A 16,140-nucleotide genomic window follows, 5' to 3' on the forward strand; every position below is an offset into this window, starting at 1 on the left:
AGGTCTTGCCTCTTTCTCCCTCTCTTGTGAGGGAACCAGCCTTCTCTTACTCTTCGTCCCTGGCAGCTGGGTACTGAAAAAGCTCTGAACGCAGAAGGGCTGCAGCTCAGCTGCAGAGCATGTGCTTTGCACGCAGAAGGCCCCAGGTTTAATCCCTGGCATCTCCAAATAGGGCTGGGAGAGATTCCCTGTTTAAACCCTGGAGAGCCACTGCCAGTCAGTGTAGAGAGTACTGAGCTAGATGGACCAATGGCATGACTCAGTATAAGGCAGCATATTATTTAGCAACTGCTGCTAATAACGTATTTAGCCTTTTTAATACTTTAATTAATGTATCTAGCCTTTTTAAATTACAGCTATTCTGCCCTTCTTACATGAATGCTTTTCTTCGTGCATATAGAACAGGAATTAAAGCATATCTACATTTTGTGGGAAATTACGTTCGTGCAGACACAGGCACGTCTTCCAGTTGGACATTAAGTCTCAAACAAGAGTTATCAGGTGTAGCCCTCAAGCCAGCAACGCCAGTGGGAAAACAAGAAGAGCTGGCCCACAGCATCTGGTTCACTTGATTTTCCTGTGAGATGGATCCTGTAGAAAAGACGGGAGAACAGACTTCTTTCCCTGTCAGCAGATCTAAATTTGCTCAATGAAGGCTTTATATAGCAAAGACATGTCAGCAATTTCCTGATGCTGATCTTGGGAGACTTGGAAGGAACAGGCCCAGCATGGGATCGCCTGATAAATATCTCTTTCATTAATTGCAAACACTATGTACCTGTGTGAGTTTCTGCAAGACCTGCTCCCTGCATTTCTGGCTGATTTCCACCTGGCCTGGAAGGGTGGGGCCCTGTCTCTCTCCAGCTACAAAAACAGCAACTGCTGAAGGGGCCAGAGACCATCTACCTGTGTGAGTTTCTGCAAGACCTGCTCCCTGCATTTCTGGCTGATTTCCACCTGGCCTGGAAGGGTGGGGCCCTGTCTCTCTCCAGCTACAAAAGCAGCAACTGCTGAAGGGGCCAGAGACCATCTACCTGTGTGAGTTTCTGCAAGACCTGCTCCCTGCATTTCTGGCTGATTTCCACCTGGCCTGGAAGGGTGGGGCCCTGTCTCTCTCCAGCTACAAAAACAGCAACTGCTGAAGGGGCCAGAGACCGTGTGTGTGTGTGTATGTGCACGTGAACCTGCTGCTCGGGATGTCTATAGACTACTGGGGTTAGTTGTTTTTGGGGTCAAGATTTAATTTTGGAGATTCATTTTTGCTGTTATTTGGACTACAGCATATTTTTGTTAGACACTGTTGTGAAGTGTGTGGGGATTGCTTAATTGTATATTTATTGAGATGTTTTCATTAGTTCGTTGTTTATTATTATTGTTTGGCTACTTATATACTGTGTATATTTATATTTCTTTGTTGTATTATTTCTCTGTTGTACACCGCCCAGAGAGCTATGCTAGTCGGGCGGTATAGAAATTTTAAAATGAATGAATGAATGAATATGTGAGAGGAGCCATTTGTAAAGCCATTTGCAAAGAAATCTGGAATCTCCTGGATACAAGATAATACTTGGTGCTATTTCGTTCTTCCCTCCCCCACAAACTACACTTTTCGGCCAGCTTCTTTCCATCTGTCCTCATTTGTCATGCTTTGAGAGCCCTGCCTTGACTTGATCTCACAGCCTAGGGCAAAACATCCCAGCTGGGAGGATGAACGTTCAGGTCTTGGTGCAATGTACTGCCATTACTATACTAGGTCAAGCGCACTATATTTTGTCACCCCAAGAGTTAGCACTGGGCAATCCAAGAGGTGCCCCCTCCTGATCCTTTGCATGTTGTAGAGGATGCTGGCACTGGATAAATTCAAGGCGGATAAAGTATGCAGAATATATCATATGGAAAGTGGGATTGGACCAAGATGAAGGAGGTGTGAAAATTGGAGGGAGAAACATCAATAATTTAAGATATGCAGACGATACCATACTCTTAGCAGAAACCAGTAATGATTTGAAACGAATGCTGATGAAAGTTAAAGAGGAAAGCACAAAAGCAGGACTACAGCTGAACGTCAAAAAGACTGAAGTAATGACAACAGAAGATTTATGTAACTTTACCGTTGACAATGAGGACATTGAACTTGTCAAGGATTATCAATACCTCGGCACAGTCATTAACCACAATGGAGACAATAGTCAAGAAATCAGAAGAAGGCTAGGACTGGGGAGGGCAGCTGTGAGAGAACTAGAAAAGATCCTCAAATGCAAAGATGTATCACTGAACACCAAAGTCAGGATCATTCAGACCATGGTATTCCCGAACTCTATGTATGGATGTGAAAGTTGGACAGTGAAAAAAAGCTGATAAGAGAAAAATCAACTCATTTGAAATGTGGTGTTGGAGAAGAGCTTTGCGCATACCATGGACTGCGAAAAAGACAAATAATTGGGTGTTAGATCAAATTAAACCAGAACTATCACTTGAAGCTAAAATGTTGAAACTAAGATTATCATACTTTGGACACATCATGAGAAGACACGATTCACTAGAAAAGACAATAATGCTGGGAAAAACAGAAGGGAGTAGAAAAAGAGGAAGGCCAAACAAGAGATGGATTGATTCCATAAAGGAAGCCACAGACCTGAACTTACAAGATATGAACAGGGTGGTTCATGACAGATGCTCTTGGAGGTCACCGATTCATAGGGTCACCATAAGTCGTGATCGACTTGAAGGCACATAACAACAACAACAACAAAGCTTATCAATAGCTAGTAGTCAGAATGACGATATGCAGCTTCCAGGTTTCAGAGGCAGAATGCTTGCCTGAACTAGATCTGAGGATCAACAACCTCTGGGCGAAAATTCACTTTTTATGTAGTTGGGGACAGAATCCCATGTTGTGGTCTGCAGTATTCAATGACTGGTATTTACATCACAAGACCTATCACATAGAATCTAAGACCTGAGCTATTACCTTGCAGAATCAAAACCAGAGCTCCAGCTAGCCGGCATCCAGTCTCAAACACCCTGAACAGCAGAACAGTGAGGGTATGAGAGCAGAGCAAGAAAGGAAGGGGGGAAACAGAAATCCAGCAGCCCTGGAGAGAGCCAGCAGTTGATTGAGAAAAACAGAGCTATGCTTGGATTTCATGTCCAGAGCCATTGGGAATGACTAAGATTAACTGAAAATCTAAATAAATACCACTGGGTGTGCCCTCCTCCCCATCAGCTAAGGTCAAGGGGACAACTCCAAGGGGGCCAATAATGATAATGATAACAGCAACAACAACAACTCACTCCAAACGGGTGATGGGGTGCAGTTTCCACTGGTCTTCCTCCTCATCAAAGAATGACCTGTTCATGATCTTGTTTTTCTCTTCCAAGGGAATAAAGTTTTCAATAATCAGGTGCCTGTAGAGATCAAGGAAGGAGAAGGTAACGTTGTGGGAATCAGTACCTCTGTTTTTTGCTAGAAGCCACGCTGCAGGTAGCCTCAGTAAAAAGAAATATTCATTGTGAGGCCCAAAGGCAGTCGCTTTGCAGCCCATTCCAAGTACTGGGCCTCCAGAGGAAAGAACAACAGCAGGCTGACACCTACTTCAGCTTCAGCTCCCGCGTGAGCTCATTCTGCGTTTGCTCCAGCTCTTGACGTTCCTTGATGTGCTCCTCTTGGAGGTCATGGATTTCAGCCTTTACAGCTTGCAGCTTGGAAAAGAGCTGAAAGAAAGAGAGTCAGAGCCACGGTCTGCGGCAGGAAAAGCCAAGCTTATCTCTGCATCACAAGACAGACAGGTGAGCTACTGAGCTCTTGCATAGCCCCCATTCATTTCAAAGGGATTGTGCTCCATATCATTTCTCTGCAGCCCTTTGTGGCAGATTAAGCCCTGGTCTGAGAACTTCCTTAAAATACACTCTTGTAATCTTGAGGCCGTAAACTTTGTTTTAACCAAGTGCAAAAGTTACTCTGTCCAGCTCCCTTCTTTAGATAAGGGTTTTTCTAACTAAGGATTGGGCACACAGAAGCATTTATGAAACCAGGAGTGGGGAACCCTTTTCAGCCTGAGGGGGCATTTCCATCAGGGCCACATTCTAGTGGAGGGCAGCGACAAAGGGAAAAGCGGGCAGAGCAACAAATGAAAACTACACCTTTGTACAGTAGGCTAGTCTCTACTAACACTCTCATACCCCTCTCTGTCCTTCATCCAGCCAAACAAGAGGTATTATCAGAGGATACAGTCCAGCCAGGCAAAAACACTCAAGGTGCCAAACAGGGCCAGTGAGGGGTGTGGTATGGGGAGAGTTCCAAGGGCCACATAAAGAGGCCTGGAGGGCAGTATTTGGCCTCCAGGCTGGAAGTTCCCCACCCCTCTCTGAAGCCAACTTGACTCTCTTTGCTAGCAAAATATTAATTCTATTACAGAATTAAAAAATCAAGTACATAAGTGATTACATAGCATTCTAACAAATTATATTTTAACAGAAAAATTTATCAAAATTATGGCTTATAGAAATAGAACTTGTATAAATTATTATGGCTTACCAGTTCTCATATCACAGTAGTGGAGAGCTTTCCAGTCAAGGAAACTCCAAATTTTAATATCAGCAATTTGCCTTTTTATATCCTTATCTAATAATGCAAGTGCATATATTTCTAATCATTACCCACAGGACTGGCGCCAGAGGGCAGCCAGGTTGGGCCCTGGCTGAGGGCCCCTGCAGCCCAGAGAGGCCCCTGAAGGGATCCTCCTTAGGGTGGGAGCAAGGCCCTCCCATGTTTTCTGGCAGCGTCTGGTCCTGCAACCCGACCCTGCCTTGGATCACAGAGAGGGAACTCCCAGGCACTCCCCAATACAGACTGCATGGGCTTCAATTAGTCTGCCTGCACATCCCACCTACCTCTCTCATCAGTGTGACTGCCATGCGCACTGTGAGTGCATACCTGCCATCATCCAAGATGGCAGTGGAGGCCTCCCTAAGGGGCTGATGCCCCAGCCATCTTGGTTGATGGCAGACATGTGCATTATGTGCACATGTAGTTCACACGACATGAGGTAGGTGGGGTGCATGAGTGGGCTTATTAGCCCTGCACCGCCTGTACTGGGTGGGTGGGGGGGGGTGTTGGGCTACCGTGCCGCGGGCCCAAGGCAAGCTGGTGCCCAAGAGCCTGGTCATGCCTGGCACCCATCCGGATTACCTACCTCTTTCATCTCCTAGCTTAATTACAATTAATAGAATCAAATGCTTGCTTAGTCACAAACTATATCAAAGCAAGAATAGTATCTGCTGCAAATAATTGGCATAAATAAAATATAAACAATTACCATTTTTAAACACATATGTGGATATAAAATACCTAGACATAGTAATTGCCAACCGATTATTTGTGTGTGTGTTTGAAATGAAATGTTACGTTTCTTATTTGCTTAGAAGAGGCCTTTTTCTTAGAAATGCTTAGAAAATGTGCATCTGGTCCAGTTATCAGAAAGCTGAAGCTTATAGCCCAGCAATGACTGCTTCTCTTAAAAAAAAAACTGCTGGGCCTATTCTTTATGGAGAGAAGTCTGCTGTGCCTGGTTTGGGTGGAGGAATGTGGATGTTTCAGCAGACCTGACACCTCCTTTTTTTTGTCAATTATTACCTGTTCAAATTATACAGGGAAATCAGTCACTCCTTAGCACCAACAAAGCAGGAAGCGCAATTTTGATTTTGGCTATACCAGTGGTAATTTCCAGTACAGCATAAATGTGCCACCCCATCTTCGGGGAGCCTGCTCACCTTTTTCAGTTTTTTTGTTTTTATGTCCACTTCCTGCTGCAGGGAACTGTAGGTCTCTTTCAGCTCTAGCGTCTCCTCGTCCCGACTTTCCATCTGCTGCTGAATTTCTCGCTCCCGTCGTTTCTGCAGAAAATGACAAAGACGAATTCTGCTAGGAATTCAGCACTGATGGCATCATGCCTGGTGCTAGCGGGCGGCCAGGTGGGGCACTGGCCAAGGGCCCAGGAGCACACAGGGGACCATCATCAGCCTGGGCCCAACTCTGCCACGCTGGTGCTTCTCCTCCTTTCTCCGCCACATTTTCTCCTCTCAGAACCAGCTCGGCTGCTCACCTTTCTGCGCCCTGATGCCCTGCTCAGCGGGGCCTCCCCCACATTTGTTCACTCACTTGCCCGCTCACCCAGGTTGACAAAGCTCATGACTATGTTGCCCCCTAGATGGCCTGGCTCCTGGGGGAGGGCTCTGGCAGTGGTCAGGGGCTCTCACAGTCTTCAGCGTCATCCCTGCTGCCAGGGCATAACCTGGGCACTTTCCACTCACCCCCCTTTCCCAAGACCCCAGCTCTGCAGGGATTTGTGTACACTCTTGTTTACTACCTCCCCGCCACCTCCATATGTCTTACAGGGAGAGGCTTTTTTCTTTCATTTTTTGCCCATGTAGTAGAACAAGATTTCTTTTTTATTTCCCCATCTCTTTTCTTTCTCTCATATATATACTTTTTTGTGCACTCTCCCTAATGTAAAGTCCAGCGGATTTGTTCTCCCTCTATCCAGCCACCCCCACCCCCCAGTTAAGAGTGTGAAGTAGGTTTCCGCTGCTACAGCTGTGCAGCCTGAGCAGGTTTACTCAGGGAGTAAAACCTCTTGGGTTCCGCTGTGGGGGAGGCTTTCCTTTTTCCTCTGTTTTAAAAAAACCTCCCAGTTTAAAGCACATGCATAAGCAGGGCCGGCTCCAGCCATGTGGGGGCCCTTGGGCATCAGCTTGCCCTGGCCCCCCGGTGGGTGGGTAGGAGGGTGTGTGCGTGTGCATGCGCATGCGTGCCCCCCCACGGACCCCCTATCTGTCTAGTCTTTGCCATTGCCCTTAATGAAGATGGTGGCCGCGGTTTTCCTAAGGGGAATGAAGCCTCCACCGCCATCTTTGTTGATGGCACACGTGCATGCTACGCGCACACCTCTCTGCCATCAACTAAGATGGAGGGAGCGGCTTCAGTACTTTAGGGAAGCTGCGGCCGCCATCTTCATTAAGGGCAATGCTAAAAAGCCGGCTGACAGGTAAGCGGGAGGCATGGGGGGGGGGCATGGATCGCAGAAGGGGAGCGGAGGCCCCCTCAGGGGCTCCTGTAGCTCCCGGGCCAGTGCCCAATCTGGCCGCCCTTTAGAACCGGCCCTGTGCATAAGGGTCCCCTGCAGTCCAGTTGTTTGAGCAGGTTCACTGGGAAGTGAACCTCACCGATACTCAGTCATGATGCTTAGTCCCGAATGTACCCTGGCAGAGTCATGGATGCTCCACAGCCTAATCCTTTGCAGTTTTTCTTTGGGAGTAAGTCTCCTGGTTCAACCATGGGGCTTTACTTGTAGGTAAATGTGTGCTTAGGATTGCATGGGTTTACTCAAGAGGAGTCTCACTGAGAACATAGGCTTATTGCAACTTTTCAACTAGAGCCTTTGCTTATTCAGGAGTAAGAGTGCAATCCTAACTCCATTTACCTGGGTGTATGCACCTTTGAATTCTGTAGAACTTACTTCTGAGTAAATGCAGTTAGGGTTGCATTGTAATGCTTGCTTGCACACTGACTAGCCTGTCTGCCTGCTCACTTACTCAATAGGGCTGCAATCCAATACACACTTACCTGGCAGTAAGTCCCAATGAACCCAATGGAGCTTACTTCTGAGTAGGCATGTATTGGATTGCAGCCTAGGCCACTTACTTTCCCACTGTCTGCCCATAATGCTTGCTTAGAAGGGACAGACATCCAATTAAATAGGACTTAGTCCAAATTAAGTGGGTTTAGGACAGCAGCAAACAACTGCTGCCTGTGTTAAGTTCTGAGGGTACTGAAACTTTTTTCAGATTTATTTTCTGTACATTATATCAGACAAGGATATACATTACACTAGGAGCAGGCAGACAGAGAGGTCGTTATGAGAGAGAAAAAGAAAGGCTTCCACAGAAGGCGACAGAAAAAGAAAAAAAGGTAGGAAAGGGAGAGGAGAGTCAATTCCCCAGGTAAGGAGAATCTTACTTAACCTTAAAGTAATAAGCAAATCCTATGCATGTCTACTCACAAGTAAGGTCAATTTGTTTTGATGGAACTTACTCTCATGTAACTGTGCACAGGACTGCAACTTTAATATTTCAATGTTCATTTGGAGTGAAAATGGGTTATGGCTTTTAAAATAATAATTGTAAAATGGCAAGATTTTGTAAACTGAAAGAAAAAATATTTCTTGTTTTGGAACTTCAACTATAAGTTGCTTCAGCGTGGGAAAATCTGGGGAGTTTCTTCAAACTTCATCCAGCAAAGAGCAACTGTTCTGAAGGTGATGACTCTTCTCAGATTGCCTGTTCATTTTTATTTTTATAAATGACAGAGAAGATAGAATCATAGAGTTGGAAGGGGCCTTGTAGGTGACACAAGGTGGAAGAAAGTAAGCAAAATGTAAAGGAAGGTGAGAAGGTCTAAAAAAGGTAATACCAGCCGGTGAAATGCAAAGATGTATCACTGAACGCCAAAGTCAGGATCATTCAGACCACGGTATTCCTGACCTCTATGTATGGATGTGAAAGTTGGACAGTGAAAAAAGCAGATAAGAGAAAAATCAGCTTATTTGAAATGTGGTGTTGGAGGAGAGCTTTGCGGATACCATGGACTGCGAAAAAGAGCAATAATTGGGTGTTAGAACGAATTAAAGCAGAACTATCATTAGAAGCTAAAATAATGAAACTGAGGTTATCATACTTTGGACACGTAATGAGAAGACATGATTCATTAGAAAAGACAATAATGCTGGGAAAAACAGAAGGGAGTAGAAAAAGAGGAAGGCCAAACAAGAGATGGATCGATTCCATAAAGGAAGCCGCAGACGTGAACTTACAAGATCTGAACAGGGTGGTCCATGACAGATGCTCTTGGAGGTCACTGATTCACAGGGTCGCCATAAGTCATAACTGACTTGAAGGCATATAACAACAACAGCAGCAGGTGAAAGAAAGTAGATGATGAGAAAAAAAGGATACGAATATCTGAGGACATGTAAGAAGGCCTGAGCAGACAGGAAAAGATAAGTGGTGGGGCCAAGAGTAAGGAGTATGGTCTGACAAGGAGAGGAAGGACTCAAGGGGCCACAGGTGTTCTGTGCCCAAGGGCCCTGAGAAACCTGGAGCCAGCCCTGGTAAGCTTACATTCCAGTCATTTACTGGGGATGGTAGAATTTACCAATCAAGATTTAGATTTCTAAAGGATTTTACACTATTTCAAATAATATGAACAGGAAATATTGGGAGACTCAAGTATGCCCGTGTCTTGGCACTGCAGAGGAGCATACAGATTTCCTGAGACAAGACCAATCCCACATGGTTACTAAGCACCAATGAATTCAATGGGCTTACCTACAAGTAAGTGTGCATTAGACTGCAGGCTTGCATTCTCACACATCAACCGAAAGAGTGAAAACATTAGATCCCAAAAGAGGGACTTCCTTTCTATGAAGTGCTAGTTTGCCAGAGAGGTTTTAAAGGGATGAAAAGTGGTCAGAGACAATGAAGGTGGTTAGCACAGTTCAATAAAATCATTTTTCTCACACAGCTTCTCTAAGATTTTGCAATGCTTACATTTTACTTGTTTTCTTCTGTTCACGAAGTTTTCAAGCAATTCAATTCATAGACCTCATATTTTAAAAAAGCAGATGTGCGTGTGTTATGTGCCTCCAAGTTGATTATGACGTACGGCGACCCTATGAATAAGCAACCTCCAAGAGCATCTGTCATGAACCACCCTGTTCAGGTCTGTGGCTTCCTTGATGGAATCAATCCATCTCTTGTTTGGCCTTCCTCTTTTTCTACTCCCTTCTGTTTTTCTCCTTTCTGTTTTTCCCAGCTTTATTGTCTTTTCTAGTGAATCATGTCTTCTCATAATATTTATGTATTTATTTATTATTTGATTTATATCCCACCCTTCCAGCAGGAGCCCAGGGTGGCAATGTCCAAAGTATGATAACCTCAGTTTCATCATTTTAGCTTCTAGTGACAGTTCTGGTTTAATTTGTTCTGACACCCAATTATTTGTCTTTTTTGCGGTCCGTGGTATCCGCAAAGCTCTCCTCCAACACATTTTAAATAAGTTGATTCTCCTCTTATCCACTTTTTTCACTGTCCAACTTTCACATCTGTACACAGAGATCAGGAAAAAGCAAATAGGAAGAGAAAAAAGCACAACCCACTGAGAATAAACCTAGTACAATCATTAATGAAATTAAAAGGATCTGCAAAAGTGCACCATTAGTTCTGCTAAATGGAACATCCATATTCAGAGGCAGTGTACATTTGAAGACCAGCTGATGTGCAGCAACAGCAGAATGTAGCTATTGTCTTCAAGCCGCACATGGGCTTTTCTGGAGGCATCTAGTGTTTCACTGTGGGAAACAGGATGCTGGAGTAGATGAACTACTGGTCTGATCTAGCAAGGCTCATTTTATAAAAATTTTCTTTAAGATTATAACATAATGTAAATTTCAAGCCTTTTTTCCACATATTTTCCCATTGATCCATTTGTATGTTATGACCAAAATTTTTTGCCCACTTTACCATGCACTCTTTTACTTGTTCTTCCTCCATATCCATTTTCAATAAAAGTTTATACATTTTTGCAATTATGTTTTCATCATTTGTATACAAACCTATTTCAAAATCAGATTTACTTATTTCAAACCCATACATTTTCTTGTCCATTTTATATCTTTCTAACAATTGTAAATAGGCAAACCAATGAAAACTATATCCTTCCTTTATCAATTGTTCTCTCTCTTTCATTGTGTATTCTCCATGTACATTTTCTAATAGTTCTTGATAAGTTAACCATTTCTCTTTTCCAGACATTTCTCTTCTATAAAACGCTTCTTGACTTGAGACACATAATGGTATTTTCGAATAAAACCTTGGTTTGTATCTATTCCATATTTTCAACAGAGAACGTCTTATAAAATGATTGTTAAAGTCTACGTTTACTTTTACTTTGTCATACCATAGATATCCATGCCATCCCCACTTCAGATTGTGGCCCTCCAAATCCAATAGTCTTTTATTCCTCAATAAGATCCATTCCTTTATCCAGACTAAACAGCAGGCAGCAAAATAAAGTCTCAAATTTGGTAATCCCAGTCCTCCTCTTTCTTTAGCGTCTTGAAGTAATTTAAATTTAACTCTTGGTTTTTTTCCTTGCCATACAAATTTAGAAATATCTTTTTGCCATTGTTTAAAAGGTAAATCAGAGGATATTACAGGTATTGTTTGAAACAAAAACATCATTCTCGGTAATACATTCATTTTTATCACAGATATTCTACCCATTAATGACAGTTGTAGTTTGTCCCATCTTAGCAAGTCTTTCTTAATCTCTGTCCATAATTTTTCGTAATTATTATGAAACAGCTTTGAGTTTTTATTTGTCATGATGATGCCTAGATATTTCAACTTTTTTTCTATTGTAAAATCTGTCTTGTCCATTAACTCTTTCTGTTCCCTTAAAGTTAAATTTTTCACCAACATCTTTGTTTTTTGATTGTTGATCTTAAATCCTGCTAACGGTCCAAATTCTTTTAATTTGTCCATCAATATATGAATTCCTTCCAAAGGGTTTTCTAGTACAATTATCAAATCATCAGCAAATGCTCTCAATTTATATTCTTCTTTTTTTATTTTTAATCCCGAAATCCTTTTATCTTGCCTTATATCTCTAAGCAGCACTTCTAAAACCAGAATAAATAAAAGGGGAGATAATGGACATCCCTGTCTTGTACCCTTTTGTATTTCACATGAATCCGTTAAGTCTCCATTAACAATTATCTGGGCCTTCTGTGATGTATAAATCGATCTGATCCATTTTATAAAGTTGTCTCCAAAATCCATTTGCTCCAAAACCTGGAACATAAATTTCCAATTCAAATTATCAAATGCTTTTTCAGCATCTAAAAAAATCAAAGCTGCTTGTTTATCATTTCGTTGTTCTAAATATTCCAACACATTCAAAACATTCCTGACGTTGTCACGTAATTGTCTTTTAGGTAAAAACCCTGATTGATCTTCCTGAATAAATTGTTGCAATATTATTTTCAATCTTTCAGCCAAAATCATTGTAAAAATTTTATAGTCATTATTCAGTAGAGATATTGGCCGATAATTTTTTGTTTTAGTTAAATCTTGGTCCTCTTTAGGTATTAATGTTATATTAGCATTTTTCCAACTATCCGGTATCTTTCCCTCTTGCAAAATAGAATTCATTGTAGACTGTAAGGGTAGCAAGAGTTCTTCCTCCAAACATTTATAATACATTGCAGATAGCCCATCTGGTCCTGGCGCCTTTCCTAATTTAATTTTATTTATAGCTTCAGATATCTCTCTTGACGTAATAGGGCCATTAATAACTTGTCTCTGAAAATCTGTAATTTTCGGCAAATTCTGTTTAGATAAATACTCTTCTATTTTTTCAGATGGAATTTCTTGACACTTATACAATGTTGAGTAATATTGATGAAAAATCTTTTTGATTTTTACATTATCTGTCAGCGTCTCATCTCCTTCTTGTATCTTTAAAATAATATTTTTTTGACGTTCTTTTCTTAATTTATATGCTAACCATTTCCCAGGTTTATTTGCAAATTCAAAAGTCCTTTGTTTAGCAAAATTTAATTTCCTTTCAATTTCTCTAACTGTCAACATTGATACTTGCTTCTGTAACATTTTAATTTGATTTACAATAGAAACTTTAGCTGGATTCTTTTTCAATTCTTCCTCTTTTTGTTTTATTTCTTCCAAAATTAATTGCATTTTCTGTTGTTTCTTTTTTTTTAATTCAGAATTACATTTAATAAAGTATCCCCTCATAAATGCCTTACTAGTATCCCAAACAATATTTTCACTTGTTCCTTTATATAAATTATATTCAAAGAACTCCTTTAATTTCTTCTTACATTCTTGTACTACTTTATCATTCTGTAATAAAGATTCATTTAGTCTCCATCTAAATCCAAGATTTTTTTTTTTTAAAGTTAATATCACAGGATTGTGGTCCGAAAAAGTTTTTGGTAATATATCCATTTTAAAAATATCCTTCGCTAAAATTTTTGACATCCAAATCATATCAATCCTCGAAAATGTTTTATGTCTTTCTGAAAAATAAGTAAATTCCTTTGCATTATCATTTATATATCTCCAGGTATCCACCAATTCTAAATGTTCCATGAGTTCAAAACAAATCTTCGGTAATTTACCTTGTGTCTCTTTGATATTTTTTTCAGAAAGCCTATCAATTTTTGGTGAGATTACCCCATTCCAGTCACCCATGACACACCAATGCTCATATGAAAACTCTGACAATTTTTCCATAAGTCCTGTATAAAACCTTGTTTTATCTTCATTGGGGGCATAAATACCCACTATCAAAATGTTTGTACCTTGTACAGTAATTTCAACCCCCACAAATCTACCACTATCGTCCAATAATACCAATTTAGGAAGCAATTGTGGGTTAATATAGAGAACAACTCCATTTTTTTTTTTTGGTCCAGCTGAAATAAATTCTTCACCCAAATTTTTACAAATCAAATATTTGGAATCTTTCTTCTGAATATGAGTTTCTTGTAGACAAATTATATCCAATTTTAATTTTTTCAAATAATGAAACACTTTCTTTCTCTTCTGCGCCGTGTTGGCTCCATTTATATTCCAAGTTAGGTATTTGTAATCCATCATTAAGCGTGTATTTTAAAATTTGCCTGATGCTCCTTTTGATCCATCATCTTCCTTCCCCTCCTCTGCATATCCTTGTTGGCTTTGTTTCCCAGGAACTATATCCATATCTTTGAGTTTATCTTCTTCCATATCTTTTGAAGCTTTTCTCAAGAAGTCCCTTGCTTTTTGAACAGTATTCAGTCTGTATTTCTGTTGTCTGAATGTAAAAATCACTCCTTCTGGAACGTCCCACCTAAATTGAATTTTGCATTGCTTAAGTTTTTCTGTAAGGAAAGCATATTCTTTTCTCTTACGTAAAAGTCTAATAGGAATTTCCTTCATCACCAGTATTTCCTTACCATCAATTTTAAAGGTATATTTAAAGTGTTGCTGTAAAACCATATCTCTGGTCGTCTTCTTTACGAAATGAACAAGCACATCTCTTGGAATTTTTTTCATTGTTGCATATCTGGAGTTAATTCTATAAACTTTGTCTATTTCAAATTCCATCCTATCTTCATTCAAGTCCAGAAATTTTACTAAAGCATTAACAATTTTATCTCTAATGTCTTCACCTGTTTCCTCAGGGATTGCACGGAATCTCAAACAATGCTCTTTATTTCTCATTTCAGTCACAGCTAAATAGTCCAAATTTTTTTCTAGTTCCAGATTTAGTATATCTGTTCTATTCTCCAAGGTTTGTACCTTTTCTTTAGTATTTTTTGCATCTTCCTTTATTTGCCCAATTGTCCCTTTAATCTCATCCACTTGTGTTTTAATATAGTCTTTTATATCTGTCAATTCAGTTTTCATTTCCTGTTTCATTTCCTGTTTTATAGCATTAATCCCTTCCATTATTTTTTGAAACATTTCTGGGGGTATATCCTCTTCCTGTGTATCAATAGAACCTCTTCGCCCCTGGGCCTTGGTTATTTTTTTAGTTGTCATTTTCAAAAAGAGGCCTTTAATTTCTAATATTAATCACTGTTTCAGAACCTAAGGGCAGTCTATTTCTTTTCTTTTTTTCCCTCCACCAAAAAGAAGAGTTAATATTCCAGGCCTATTATTGAAATCCAGCCAGCACAACACAGTCCTTATCTGCTTCCAAGAATGCAAAACAATTCTGGTTGCCAAGACTAAACAATTAGTAGCATATACGAGCAGCGGATTCATCCAACAAGAAATAGTCCAAAGAGAAAAATAGTCCAAAATATAATAATTACCTCTCATCCGTTTTTAAACTTTAAAAGTCCAAATTCAAGCCAGCTTTTTGTCGTAAAAAAAGTATATAAGTTGTTTATATTTTCTTTCTTCCTTAATTATATTTAAAAGAGAAAAAGTATGACTCACCCAGGTTTCTCAATTGCTGATTCATAAACAAATCCCTTTTATTGCAGTAATTTAAGCCGAATGATAAGGTTTAGGCAGAAGTGGGCTCGCTGGTTAAGAACGTTTTTTTTTGAAAAAAGAAAAAACGCTTCGCTTTATTCCAGTTCAGCTTGCGTGGAATTCCTGACTCCGTCTTCAGCCGATCGGCTTGCCTTCTTATCTCAGGAATTTCCTGATCAATTCCAGCCGCCGACAGCTCAACGAAGTCTTGTGGAAGATCTGATCGGTTCTCCTATACCTTGGAGAACATTTAAGCCAGTCCAAGATTCCTCTTGGCTGGCTTTTAACCTGAAAAAAGCTTCCTCTGAGGCAGAGCTCCCTCAGAGACAACCACCAGCCAGCACCACTTCCCGGAAGTCAGCAAAGAGCAACTGTTCTGAAGGTGATGACTCTTCTCAGATTGCCTGTTCATTTTTATTTTTATAAATGACAGAGAAGATAGAATCATAGAGTTGGAAGGGGCCTTGTAGGTGACACAAGGTGGAAGAAAGTAAGCAAAATGTAAAGGAAGGTGAGAAGGTCTAAAAAAGGTAATACCAGCCGGTGAAATGCAAAGATGTATCACTGAACGCCAAAGTCAGGATCATTCAGACCACGGTATTCCTGACCTCTATGTATGGATGTGAAAGTTGGACAGTGAAAAAAGCAGATAAGAGAAAAATCAGCTTATTTGAAATGTGGTGTTGGAGGAGAGCTTTGCGGATACCATGGACTGCGAAAAAGAGCAATAATTGGGTGTTAGAACGAATTAAAGCAGAACTATCATTAGAAGCTAAAATAATGAAACTGAGGTTATCATACTTTGGACACGTAATGAGAAGACATGATTCATTAGAAAAGACAATAATGCTGGGAAAAACAGAAGGGAGTAGAAAAAGAGGAAGGCCAAACAAGAGATGGATCGATTCCATAAAGGAAGCCGCAGACGTGAACTTACAAGATCTGAACAGGGTGGTCCATGACAGATGCTCTTGGAGGTCACTGATTCACAGGGTCGCCATAAGTCATAACTGACTTGAAGGCATATAACAA

At 40.7% G+C, this 16,140-nt stretch overlaps 1 protein-coding gene across 1 annotated transcript in view; it reads right to left on the reverse strand.

The window, feature by feature from the left end:
- Positions 1-16,140, reverse strand: part of KIF3B (kinesin family member 3B) — a 44,788-nt gene that overhangs the window by 9,555 nt on the left and 19,093 nt on the right. Inside the window, exons 4-6 of the mRNA XM_061630798.1 lie at positions 5,773-5,895; positions 3,596-3,714; positions 3,295-3,408 (exon numbers count right to left, since the gene is read on the reverse strand). Of these exons, the coding sequence (XP_061486782.1) occupies positions 3,295-3,408; positions 3,596-3,714; positions 5,773-5,895 (356 nt within the window). The remainder of the gene's footprint in view (positions 1-3,294; positions 3,409-3,595; positions 3,715-5,772; positions 5,896-16,140) is intronic.

This window comes from Rhineura floridana, chromosome 6, assembly GCF_030035675.1.
Source record: "Rhineura floridana isolate rRhiFlo1 chromosome 6, rRhiFlo1.hap2, whole genome shotgun sequence".
Lineage (NCBI taxonomy): Eukaryota > Metazoa > Chordata > Lepidosauria > Squamata > Rhineuridae > Rhineura > Rhineura floridana.